Below are 13,185 nucleotides of genomic sequence, written 5' to 3' on the forward strand. Positions count from 1 at the left end.
TTAAAACCTAATACATATTCATTGCATTGTTGCAGTACATATAGGTGTTGATTCATATTACATCTGATGAGCACCCTATAATTGACTGCATAACACAATTAAACTGCAACATTTGCATTGCATTTATGCATTTGGAAGATGCTTTTGTCATGCTTTTATCTATTTTTAAGTGATTTACATTGCATTCAGGGTTTACATTTGATCAGCTCATGCATTCCCTGGGATTTAGTGTTTATGGCTATTGGGAGGTAAGGCATTTGCTTGCTTTTTTGTATGTGAGTTTACAGGAATTGTGAACTGACAGCAGAGGAGCGACAGAGAAGTGAATCCCGTGTCCGAGAGCCGTGTTGGGTCTGCTCTAGAAAACATTAGTAGGCTACTCGATGAGAAAATAGATCATGGAGAAAGAATCACATAATCACTCAAGTTTCTAGGAGAACTGAGACTAAAGACAGGGCTGAAGCCCTTAAAAGAGTAGAATTGCCGATATTAAACAATCCTAGCTTATGTTTTATTGCTGAGTAAGGAAAGTGCGCATGCAGACACACCACAGAAAAGCTTGTGGATTCATTGCCTTCCCAACAGATGCTTGGGCTCCTACTAACCCACAAAACCATGATATACATTTTATATGGAAACTTTATAGCATTTTTCTTTTCTTTTTCTCAGACCACATCCACTGTTGTGGTTTCACTGAAGCTGTGATCCGATTGGTCGTCTCTGCTCTGGTGGGCGTGGCTACTGTTGCTTTGCTGGTTTATGACATCAGATCTACAAGAAGTGAGCTGATCAGAGAAGAAGAGACCAGACATCACTGTCAGACCTCTGGAGTCAAATCAGACCAACAGTGTGAATTGAGCAGAAGGTTTAGTTCCAGATATGTATAAAGCAGATGTAAAGCAAACTTACATTGATTCTCGGCACAATTCCTGTTCCTTGCACAGCTATTTATCAACAGATTGTTTTTCAGTGTTCTCCTGTCCACATTTATAACGTCACAAAACAACATAGTTCAAACAGTTGTGTGTGGACATGTGATTCACTGAATGCACGTGATAAACTATCAGCTCAGTTTGTGAGGCGAAGTGAAACTGTTTAAGAGTCCAGCTTGTAGAGGAATTAAGGTCAATACAGGAAAAGAAACCTCATACTTAACATTCTACATGTCCAAAACGGTTTTAATTGAATCTACTTAAAGGACAAGTTCGGTATTTGTTTCTGATGAAATAGAACGGTTAAGATAAAAATTTGGACACATGCTGCTGTCCTGAGAATTTTAGGTTTCTTTCGCTTTCCCCCCCACCTATAGAATGGCTGCATATGTGCACTGGAACAATCCTTCCTAAAACGCATTAAACTTTCGTTTACAAAGACGTGAAACTCACCGAGTGGTCGGGGTGTTCACTGATATTCTCACACAAAAATCGCTGCAAAAGATGCTTTCCAACAGGTGTTTTACCATTCGTTGTAAAACTGTGGACCTATGAAACCTAAAATTCTCAGGACAGCAGCATGTGTCCAAATTTTAATCTTAACCGTTCTATTTCATCAGAAACGATCTGTAAACAGGGCTTTAAGTGTAAAATACCGAACTTGTCCTTTAAAGGAAACAAGTCTGATTAATAAGATTTAAGCAAACTCCTATTCTTTTCCAACAGCAATTACTTTAATGCAGAAGATGCTGCTTTGGCTCCCCCTCATGACTGAATATGCAAACACACTCTGTTTTTACATCGGGTCAGTGCATGTTGTAGTTCAATGAGAGTCTATTATATGTGGAGCTCCGGCAGTGTCATTTGTATTAGGAGAAACATCTGAACTGTTCATCATTACAGTACTATACTATACTAAATAGCAGACCAGATTAATGTTTTTTTGGATATTAAACTTTATGTTTAATGTCTCGGTTAATCTGTGCAAATATAGATCTAGACCAGTGTGGACCACTGGACCACTGGATCTAGACAACTCGAATTCTATAAAATATTTAACCTTCTAATTAAGATAAAATGCTGTTTTTGTCTTTACTGGTTGTTGAATATGTTATGATGTTTGAACAATAGTGTGAATAAATCATGCTTTGGCGACAAAATAACTAAGAACCACTTACTAAATAAAAATAGTAAAATAAGACATACTTACTGTGATTGCAACATCATGACAAAGTTTGAACACTGGCATAATCCACTTTATACAGCAGCTGTTTATTTTAATTTTAATTTTTAAAATCTTATAACCAAACATAAACACCTAATTCTTTTTAAACACGTTAATTCTTTTGCCAGACAAAATATGCAGACAGAGACAGTGGAAGAGCAGGAAGGAGCAGACAAAATGATGGTCAGAATAAGCAGTTTATTAAATAGGCTAATCGTATTTTTTTTTGACACCACAAACACATGCAGAGGTTGCTAATTCAAATTCGATCTTTAGATCATTAATCCCCCCTCCCTCTCTATATTATTTATAAAAGCATTTGGAACATGCATTGATGAAAAGTAAGCAATCCTTCATAATCATGATCACAAGCATGCTTTGAAAAGCTCAGGTGATCAGGCCGGACTCTTCCCTTCTACATGTCCTTTAAATGGACAGGTCTCTCCTGTCATACCAGCGCTGGTTAAAGAGTAATGTGTCGATAATAGACAGCCATCTTACAAGATAAGTGATCAGACAAAGCAAATACATTCTCACTTTATTGAACCAAGTAATGCAATGATCTGGAAACATGGTGCCAGCTTTCTCATTATATCAGCTTTATATTTCCTCAAAGGCCCCAAGATGTCTAACTATTCCCTGAACTAATGGACCGCAAAGATGATATCCAAAGCTTGATGACTAGTAATTTTCCAGTGCTTAATTCAGAAAAAAAACTAAAAACAGAAACAGATTATTGGACCTAAAACTGCCAAATGTGAGATTTTAGAGGACAATCTGTCTCTTGATGGATGTATTCATGTCCTCATCCTCAGATAAGGATCTGGCTGAACTGGTTTAAAAGTCTAATTTCTTGCAGGCCTACATATAAAACAGCATCATTCCACCTGAGAAAGATTTCTAAGCTGCAACTAGGGTTGTCAAGAGGTACTAAAATAAAAATAAACATTGAAACAACTTTCAATGCTAATTCAATGTAAAAAGTTTATACTTATAAGTTTATACTCAATGTTGAAATTTTAACAAGATCTGTATGAAAAGGCGTTGAAACAAAATGAGGGGAAAAAATGCAACATCTCTGCTCATGAATCATCTTTTTTGCAGTTATCGATATTCTTCAATAGTGTCTCTCTTTAAGAGTTTTCTCAGTTAAACACATTAACTGTTTGCTTTTTTAAACTCCATTGTTTAAACTCCATAGCAAACAACTGTTTATGTACACACCACAACAGATTTTAAAAAATGGTGGTTGAAATGATATGCTGTGTGGAGTCAACCAATCAAAATGCGGCATGAACTCAACCAATTAGCATGTTCAGTGCCCAAGTCCCACCCCTGAAAGTTCCTGAACTTTGAAAAAGTACTACCCCGCGATCAGGGGCTTTCGGAGGGGGAAATATTTACCTGGAACTTCATTTAGACCCTGGTTCCTGCGGTGGAAACACACAGATAGCCTACCACCCCAAAGTCCCTAGTTCCTGTGGTGGAAACGTGGCTAAGGTTTCCTTTGACCAGCGTTTCCAAACCCTTTTCCTGGAGGCACGGCAACACATTTAAAATTACATTACACATTTTCTAACTGAAATTAGATCATTGGATCAATCAGAAGCAAAAGTTTGCCCACTAGAGAACCGAATTGAACAAATCAGGGGTGCGTTTCCCAAAAGCATTGTTAGCCAACCATCGTCGCAAGTTTAATTGAATTGTGTTGGTGTAACGACATAACTTGCGATCATGATTGGCTTCGGGAAACTCACCCCAGATGTTTTGAACTATGTGCCTCTATACATTAGGATTGTTAAAAAGATTTAGGCTTTCAGAAACAAAGCTTAACATCAAAAATTACATTGATACAGAAACACAGCTGTGGTAACCCTTACGAAAAGAACATATATAATCCCATATGAATGATCAATATATTAAATGGTACAGAATAATAAATTGTGTTAAATATATTGAATAATACATAAGGAATTGTCGCTTTTATTATATTGAAAGATATGTGACAATATATTTACTAATATATCACAATGTATGTAATTTATATTCAGTAATACACTTCATAATATATAGATGTATATGTGATCAGATATGGTTTTACATGCTGTAATGGCAGGTTATGGCCACGGGGGGCACTGGAGATATTTAAGAAGTAAGTGATGACTGGAAGAAGAAGAATAAAAGTTATCTGTTTTCATCCAGATAGTTGTGTCCTTGAATACAGAGTATAGAGGAACAATACATGGTGTCAGAGACGGATAACCCACGACAGACAGAGTCTAGTGGCACAGACAAGACGTCGGGGCAGTTTTAATGGTGTGTAGAGTGAGAACGGGGGACCTGTAGAGCAAGAGAAAGATTGAGTCGGCGAGAGCTAACTTAAGCTAGCGGCAAGCTAAAAGCACACAGTATGGACCAGATATTTACTATCACACCACCGGGACCATTCGACTTTGAGCCAAGCTCGTGGCCCACATGGATCAAAAGGTTTGAACGCTTCAGAATGGCGTCTGGACTGAAAGAAAAAGACGGCGCATACCAGGTGAATTCTCTCATCTATACAATGGGTGATAAGGCTGACGATATTCTGAGCTCACTGTAGTTAACGGAAGAGAAAGAAAATGACTTTGACGAGGTAAAAAAGGCCTTTGATGAACATTTTGTAGGAGTGCATAATGTAATTTATGAACGAGCCAAGTTTAATAAACGATGTCAAGACGTCGGCGAATCTGCAGAAAACTTTATCACCACAGTGCACAAGCTAGCTGAACATTGTAAATATGGCGTCTTACGTGACGAAATGATTCGAGATAGAATTGTTGTCGGCATACGAGTTGGATTTAGCTACAGCTATAGTTCAAGTGAGGCAGCACGAGGAAGTGAAAAAGCAACAAGCTGTTTTGCGGTCAGCTGATTCACCAGGACAAATAGATGCATTGTCTCATAACAATAAAAGACAGGCTCATAGAAAGAAATCTTTTCAACGCGGAAGCCAATCTCAGCCTCAGCCTACCTCATCAAAGCCAAAACAGTGTGGGAAGTGTGGTAAAACCCCAAGACATTCATGGACTGAATGCCCAGCAAAAGACATTGAGTGTAGAAAATGTCAAAAGAGGGGACACTTTGCGGCAGTGTGCAGATCAGCTCAAAAGATTGATTCAATTGAAGAGGATGAGGTGGCTTATTTTGGTGCAGTTGACTATCCACAGTCATCCACATGGACTGAAATACTTACCATAAATGGCAGCCCGTTGCGCTTTAAAGTAGATACAGCTGCGTCTGTGACGGCTATCCCAGAAACAGAATTCAAACAGGATAGATATGGCAGACACTCAGCGCCGTGCAGACCTCTGCTGGGCCAGGCCAACCAACCACTGGATGTAAAGGGCAAGTGTTTGCGGTCATTCAGAGAGGGAACAGAAAGATTGAGGAGGAGGTGTTCATCGTGAAGGACCTGACCATACCCTTATTGGGCCTCCCGGCTATCCGCAGACTACAGATGATCCCTCAGCTCAATAGCATTGACGACGCAGAAAAACACTTCCGCTCAACTTACCCCGAGGTATTTAAAGGGCTGGGTAACCTTAAGGGGGAGTATAAAATTAAGCTGAGAGACAACGCGGCACCCTATGCCCTCTTGGCCCCGCGACGTGTGGCCATTCCTCTCCGGGCCAAAGTCAAAGAGGAACTAGACCGGATGGAGAAGATGGGGGTCATAGCCCGTGTTGAAGAACCGACTGAATGGTGTGCGGGCATGGTCCCTATAGTGAAACCGTCAGGGAAAATTCATATTTGCGTGGACTTAACCCATCTGAACGAGAGCGTCATCAGAGAGAGTCACATCTTACTGGCAGTGGATGAGACACTGGCCAAGCAGGAAGGAGCCAGAGTCTTCACAAAGCTTGACGCGACATCAGGCTTCTGGCAGGTCCCACTCCACAAAGACTCAATGCTGTTGACTACATTCATCACACCAGAGGGCCGCTACTACTTCAAAAGGTTACCTTTTGGTATATCATCGGCACCCGAACACTTTCAAAAGAGGATTTCTCAACTGATTGATGGTGTTGATGGAGTTCTATGTCACGCTGATGATGTCCTGGTTATAGGCACAAGTCACTCATAACACTCCTGAAGTCCAGAGCACTAGATTACCTCCCACCGAGGATTATCAGATTCAGACTCGGGCTGCTCAGATTCAACTTCAACATTATCCATGTTCCAGGTAAAAATCTAATAACAGCTGATGCCCTGTCCAGAGCACCTCTTCCAGCCGCAGCCACAGAGGCGGAGCAAGACCTGGAAAGAGAATGCAAATCTTACCTGGACAGCGTAGTATAAAGCCTGCCAGCCACACCAACAAAGCTGGAAAAGATTAAGAGTGCACAAACCTCAGATAACACCTGCAAACATCTCAGCCGATACATTACAAATGGATGGCCGGGACACAGACGAGATGTGCATGAGCAGCTGCTACCCTACTGGCCGAATAGGTCAGTTTTGCATGAAGGAAGAGGACTGCTCATGAAAGGAGAGAGACTTATAATCCCTGAGTGCATGAGACCTGACATCCTGCAAAGACTGCACCAGGGACATCAAGGTATCAAATGCCTAGCAAGGGCCAGAGAATCAGTCTGGTGGCCAGGTATCACGTCCGCTGTAAAGCAAATGGTCGAGAGATGTGAGATTTGCGCACGCGAAGCTCAAACACCAGTCGAGCCTCTGCTCACAACAGAACTTCCAAGCTGACCATGGCAGAGGGTTGCAGCTGATCTCTTCCAATGGCAGAATGGGAACTATTTAGTCATGATAGACTACTTCTCTCGCTATATTGAAGTTTGCTCCCTACCTGGCAGCACATCAGCAAAACAGACTATTGCAAGACTTATGGATGCCCAGAAGTGTTAGTCAGGCACATACACCACGCTCATACGAGGTGGAGACCCCGGAGGGAGGACGGCTGCGACGCAACCGTTCACACCTCAGGGAAGTTCCAGTGCCTCAAACATCAGGTGACATGACAATGACTAGGTCAGGGAGACTGTCTAAGGCTGCGTTCACACTGCAGGGCTTAATGCTCAATTCCGATTTTTTTTAAAAATTAGATTTTTTTTGCAAGGCCGTTCACATTTCCAATTAAATGCGACCTTTTGTGAACTCCTGTGTGAACGTGAACGTGAAATGACCCAGAAGTGACCCGCATGCGCAGAAGAGTACTCAACGGTCAACGACGTCACTTGTTGTTTGCGGAAGTAGCTAAACATGGATGTCAACAGTGGAGCTCGTTTAGCGATATTAAAGTTATTTTCCCAACGGAGCCAGCACAATTACAATCTTCTCGTGTTTATCTTCTCATTCCCGCCTACTTCAACGCAGAATTCTGACGTTTGTCGCGTATCAATGACGTGCGGGTCGGATACATGCGACCTGGCCGTTCAGACTGAAGTCGCATTTCAAAAGATCGGATACGTATCGGATTTGGACCACATACACAAGTGGCCTGGGTCGCATTTGAAAAGATCGTATCTGTGTCGTTCAGACTGTCATGAAAAGATCAGATACAGGTCGCATAGGGGCAAAAAAAATCGGAATTGGGTCGTTTCAGCCTGCAGTGTGAACGTAGCCTAAAGGCCCGTACACACCGGGACGAATTTCGCGCGCGATATTCGCCAACGTTTAACGCCTCGTGACTAAACAAAGGGCGCCAATGTGAGTGTGCACACCGACGCGAAAAACGCCACACGTAAAAGCGTAATTTTTTTTAAAACGCCTCGGGTTAGTTTTTTTGGTTTGACGCACCGCGTCAAAAACTATCCGACCAATGAGATTGGCGCTTTTGCTCACATGTCTGGAGCTTCTGAAGTTACAGTAAAACACAACTTGGGGGCGCTCAAACACAAAACGGTCTTGCCGAGCACACATACGTAACAGCGAAGAAGATATACGCCAAGTAGCGTCTCTGCCGGGAAGAAATGACGAGGAAGATGCAAGGCAAGATGAATGTAGAGCTGCTGGTCTCGTTGGTGTCGGAACATAAAGAACTATATGACAAACGCAACAGCGATTACAAAAATCTTGATAAAAGAGAACTGTTATGGAGTGGTATTGTATTTCTGTTTTACATTAAGCGCCATCTAATGTCAGGGAATGAATTTGCATGTTCACTCGGCTCATCGTCAGAGAAAATCGCTTGGGTGTGAACACAAAAAATGCATTGAAAAACGCTGGCGAATAACGCGCGCCGATATTCGTCCCGGTGTGTACGGCCCTTAAAGGGACTATGTGTAGCTTTTTAGGTATTTTATTATCTAAAATCAATATTTTTATTCATAAATATGCCCTCAATGGTGTACAAATACCTATGCCAATGATCAGACTAATCCTCGTTAACGAAGAATTTATTATCTTTATATACATAGGACGGGTAGGTCCACGGAGGCTTCCATGTAGTTCCGCATCTTGAAAAACTATAATAGCAGAGAGGGACAAAAACTACTAGGCCAAGGCGTTTCCACAACGCGTTTTCGTTCAGAACCAGCGTCACGTGACTGAAGCCAGCAGAAGCGGAGGAGCAGAGCAGTGAGAGGCGCTTGTCACTGCCGCGGCAAGTTTAAAAGGATGCACACTGCACGATTATTTATACACCGTTCATTCATACATATGCTGAGTCACAGGATAAGGAGTCCTTGTCGTCGAAAAAGTCCAAAATAGACCGTAAAAGGAAACGTGACCGGAGATTACAAAAACAAGGGTTAATGTCGGGATAGCTAATGCAGGAGAAAGCTTTCAAAAGAGTCCCTGAAGTTGCCTGCTTTCTTCTCGACAGGTAAGTCAATGTTACGGTCTTAATTACAAGCTTTTTTTCATTGCTTGGTTGTGTACTTTATTATATAGACAGTCGAACATTTATAGTTAAAAGTTAAACAGGCTCTTTGATGAATAGCAGCTATTGAGTAAAGGAACGTTAGAGAAGGCTCTGATGATGATGATATCTAACAATGCACGTACTTCAAAAAATATAACGAGTAAAGGCGGCATTACTACTAATTACCATAGTTAATGTTTTTCACAGTCAGTAATTGATAACTGTAACATTCTTTTTTTCGTTGTTTCAAGTTTCAGTTTGTTTTAAATAACAAACCTGTTCACCCGATGAAAAACTCGAAGTGCTATTATAAGACATCCTGTCATAGCTTTTTGGTACATAACGGCAACCGTAGATGCAACGCGCATTTGAAAAAGTGAGGCGCTGGAGAGCATTATTCGTTTGAATGCAAAATACAATTTCACCACTAGATGGGAGAAATTCCTACACACAGTCCCTTTAAGGCTCCTGAGAGACTGGACCTTTGAACATGAAACACATGCATACACACCACAGAGAAAAAAAAAAATATATATTTTCTGTTTGAAAAGTGAAATGTTTATTAGAAAAGCCATGTTCTGATTTATTGAATCTTGCAGTTAATTTAAGATAAAGTCTACAAAAGGGCTACCGTGAAGTAAAATATCTTCTGTTCATTTCTCTGTGTACGCTTTTAAGTTTGAAAAGGATTTGAAGAAATTTGTAAAATTATAAATTAAGTTAGTGAAATAACTAAGTAGCCAGACTGTTGAATGTATTGCGTTATTTAAAGGTTCTGTTAAAACAGTTAAACTTTTATCTAAAAAGGGGAGATGTAATGGCAGGTTATGGCCACGGGGGGCACTGGAGATGTTTAAGAAGTAAGTGATGACTGGAAGAAGAAGAAAAGTTATCTGTTTTCATCCTAATAGTTGTGTCCTTGAATACAGAGTATAGAGGAACAATACACATGCGTAATATATTGCAGAGATATTAACTCATGCAGCATAAACACAGAACTATGTAATGTAATATAAAAAGCTTAAATTTTCAATAGCACAAACACACCTGATATGGTAAGAGAATTACAGCATAATTTGCCCTTCATTTGCATTATATCTTTATAATTTTCAATATTCCTTAAATCTAAGTTATGATCTCGACTGGACTTATAAATGCATCTAATATAAATAAAGATTGTCAACACTGATCTGTGTGTTTAGCAGCAAACCAATCTTCATCATCAGAAAGATCGTAAAGCTCAAATTGTGTGTCGTCCAGCTGGGCTCTGAACAATTCAACCGTCAACCAGACTGAGGATGCCAACATTACTGAACTCTATAAGCCAAGTTCAGGTACATCACTGGGTATATGAGGCACATTTGCTCGTGTCAGAGTTGTGTGTGTGTTTGTGTGTGGTGCCATATGCTGCACTACTCTAGAGAACATTAATGCTCAAGGCAAAACGTAAGAGTCCTAAATTCATTGTTTTTCTTTTCAGGCCACATCCACTGTTGTAGTTTCACTGAAGCTGTGATCCGATTGGTCGTCTCTGCTCTGGTGGGTGTGGCTACTGTAGCTGTGCTGGTTTATGACATCAGATCTACAAGAAGTGACATGATCAGAGAAGAAGAGACCAAACATCACTGTCTCTGAGTCAAATCAGACCAACAGTGTGAATTGAGCAGAAGGTTTAGTTCCAGATATGTCCAGATATAAAGCAAACATACATTGATTCTCTGCACCTTTCCTGTTCCTTGCACAGCTATTTATTAACAGATACATTTTCTCTCTTCTCCTGTCCACATTTGTAATGTCACAAAACAATATAGTTCAAACAGCAGTTGTGCGTGGACATGTGATTCACTGAATGCACATGATACACTATCAGCTCAGTTTGTGAGGCGAAGAGAAACCTTTTGGTCTCAGTTATTTATATCTGTACTGCTGTGGTTTGATGTGATGGCTGGACAAACTGTTTGTGAGAGAGTCCAGCTACACGTAAAATAACGTGACCGGCTTGGAGATTTCAGAAAAATGCCTCTCAGCGGCAGCGGAGTGAAGGAGCGTGAATTTATATATTTTTACGCTGGTAAGTTGTCATGTGTCAAACCAAACCAGGAATTTACCTCATTTAATGCTTAAAATACCAACAGATGTCCAATCTGATGTGCCCTTTTTGAAAAGTTGAAATAAATTGCCTAACAAGTGTTTAATAATAATTATTGGTAGGGACTCAAAATTGGCCACAACACCTATGTTCTCGTTCACCGTGTGCTTTTAGAGTTCTGTGTGCTTGCGAATCCTTTCATTATTACCAACAAAGTGTAAACCCGGTGTAAATAAGAGGTTCATTGTGCAGTGTAGACTGCTTTTTTGATTATAGCGGGAGTTTTGCAGGAGTGTAGATCTCAGTAAACAGGAGCTGAACGTGGCATTAGCTTATAAACGGAGCATTCTTTGCTCGCTTTCAATTTACACATTTACAATTTGAATAAAAGTTTTGTTGGACACTGCAAAGTGTCCAGAATTACAGCTGTATTAAATGCAGGATTGAATCTGAAACTGCAATGATTGACAGTGATATAATCATAGCAACAGACTGGACAAAACAATCTGATACTGTATGTCAAAATAGATCTGTGCATCAATTCTTGGAGTGTAAATGCAAAACAATAGACCTGCCACTTGTTCTATGTAATGTGTTTTTTTGTCCTTCATTTAATTACAAATTTTTCACTTGATTTTTTTTAATAAAATTTTAACGTAAAAAAAATCAAGGGTACATTATTTAAATGTATTATTATTAATATTTACTACAATAGTAAAATAAAAATGAAATTTTACTGGTATTGGTACAAACGAGTAGCCTAGAAATCTAGACGCACCCTAGCGGAAGCAATATGTATTTTGCAGCGAGGGTAGTCTAGCAACTCTCCGTTGACTTTCGAGCTGGAAAAACCTAAATTAGATCAGGCCAATCACATTGTGTATAGAGTAGGCGGGGCGGGCTTAATATAATGATGACAGAGTTGTGGCGGTTCCGTGTGAATTCCCTGCTAACGTTACTTGAAAACAAAGAAGAGCTGCTGCTGGTGAACAGCTGTCTTTCCAGTCGGCATTGTCCGTGACTCTGGAGGACTTGGAGTTAAGCTTTTCTTTGAGAAAAGAACAAAGAACGGCACTTAAGTCATTCTTAAAAAAGGAAGATGTGTTCGTAGTTTTGCCGTTATCCCGTTATCCCGCCCCTTGGATTGAGCCCTTACAATGGTGAGTTGCCAGACCTAACATCTTGATGTAGGTCTGGCTTGCCAGGCTAACAAACGAGCCTAGCTGCAACATATATTAGTGTCAAACACTGCAAACCAATCAGAACTAGATTATTGTAATGCATTACTGGACGAATGTCCTGCAGGTTTAGCAGTGCTTGTATGAACATTAGCCCGGTTCTGCCAAAACTACATCGGCTGCCTATTACGTCTCAATTGTTTTGTGACGTCACTGTGAACGGCATGAGTGGCATGAGTCTTATCTCATTTAACTTACACCCTGCAGCACGAGCAAGTCATAGTTTTTCTCTTTCTTCCCAGAAGTTGTCTTTTTATTTGCTCGTTTTCCTGGATCATCTGAAAATACAGAGATGATGATAAAAAAATATAAAGAGAGAAACAAACAGTGTTGCTACATATACATCTACATGTAAGATGTTACAGCTGTACAATCTAAAAGAAGACATAAACAGACTCGGACTGTAAAATCAACTCAGAGAACTCAGATCATATTTCTACAACATGAATTGCTACAGATGTTTGTTCTCAAAAACCTTGAACAAAAGTAATAGAGTAGATACTGATACTTCAATTAGAATTAATTTTGGCTTCAGAAGATTTGTCCATTTTAAAGATTGACAGATGTGAATGTGAACTGCTCCTGTTGGGCTTTATTTTGTTATAATTACCAGCTGACTGTACATTTTCCCTTATTTAGAACAGACACTGAAGAAACAATTATGTTGGCTTGAGAAAGCCAAACTTCAAACATTTAACACTTCTCAAGCCAACATCAAAGTTTGTCTTGACAAATATTTTTTTTATAGATGATTAAGTGGGATCCAAAAGTCTGAGACCATTTGTAAAAATGTGTCTAACTTTTTTTAAATTTGTTTTTTAAATGTAATAAAACTC

The 13,185-nt window shown here is 40.1% G+C and overlaps 2 protein-coding genes across 5 annotated transcripts in view; one reads left to right on the top strand and one right to left on the bottom strand.

Annotated features, from left to right (window-relative positions):
* LOC309476227 (uncharacterized protein) overlaps positions 1-13,185 on the top strand; it is a 47,764-nt gene that overhangs the window by 2,089 nt on the left and 32,490 nt on the right. For 2 of the 4 annotated variants that reach the window (XR_014197975.1, XR_014197977.1), the window contains exons 4-5: positions 670-7,169; positions 10,225-10,356. The gene's annotated coding sequence lies outside the window, so the exon portion shown is untranslated. Of the gene's footprint in view, positions 1-669; positions 7,170-10,224; positions 10,357-10,502; positions 10,693-13,185 lie in introns of all 4 variants that reach the window. The other 2 variants (XR_014197974.1, XR_014197976.1) reach the window with 2 other exon arrangements.
* Positions 10,464-13,185, bottom strand: part of LOC309474974 (uncharacterized protein) — a 136,720-nt gene continuing 133,998 nt past the window's right edge. Inside the window, exons 18-19 of the mRNA XM_082137593.1 lie at positions 12,548-12,627; positions 10,464-10,604 (exon numbers count right to left, since the gene is read on the bottom strand). Of these exons, the coding sequence (XP_081993719.1) occupies positions 10,599-10,604; positions 12,548-12,627 (86 nt within the window). The 3' untranslated portion in view covers positions 10,464-10,598. The remainder of the gene's footprint in view (positions 10,605-12,547; positions 12,628-13,185) is intronic.

The sequence above is a fragment of the Leuciscus leuciscus genome (genome assembly GCF_965113295.1).
Source record: "Leuciscus leuciscus genome assembly, chromosome: 15".
Taxonomy (NCBI): Eukaryota; Metazoa; Chordata; class Actinopteri; order Cypriniformes; family Leuciscidae; genus Leuciscus; species Leuciscus leuciscus.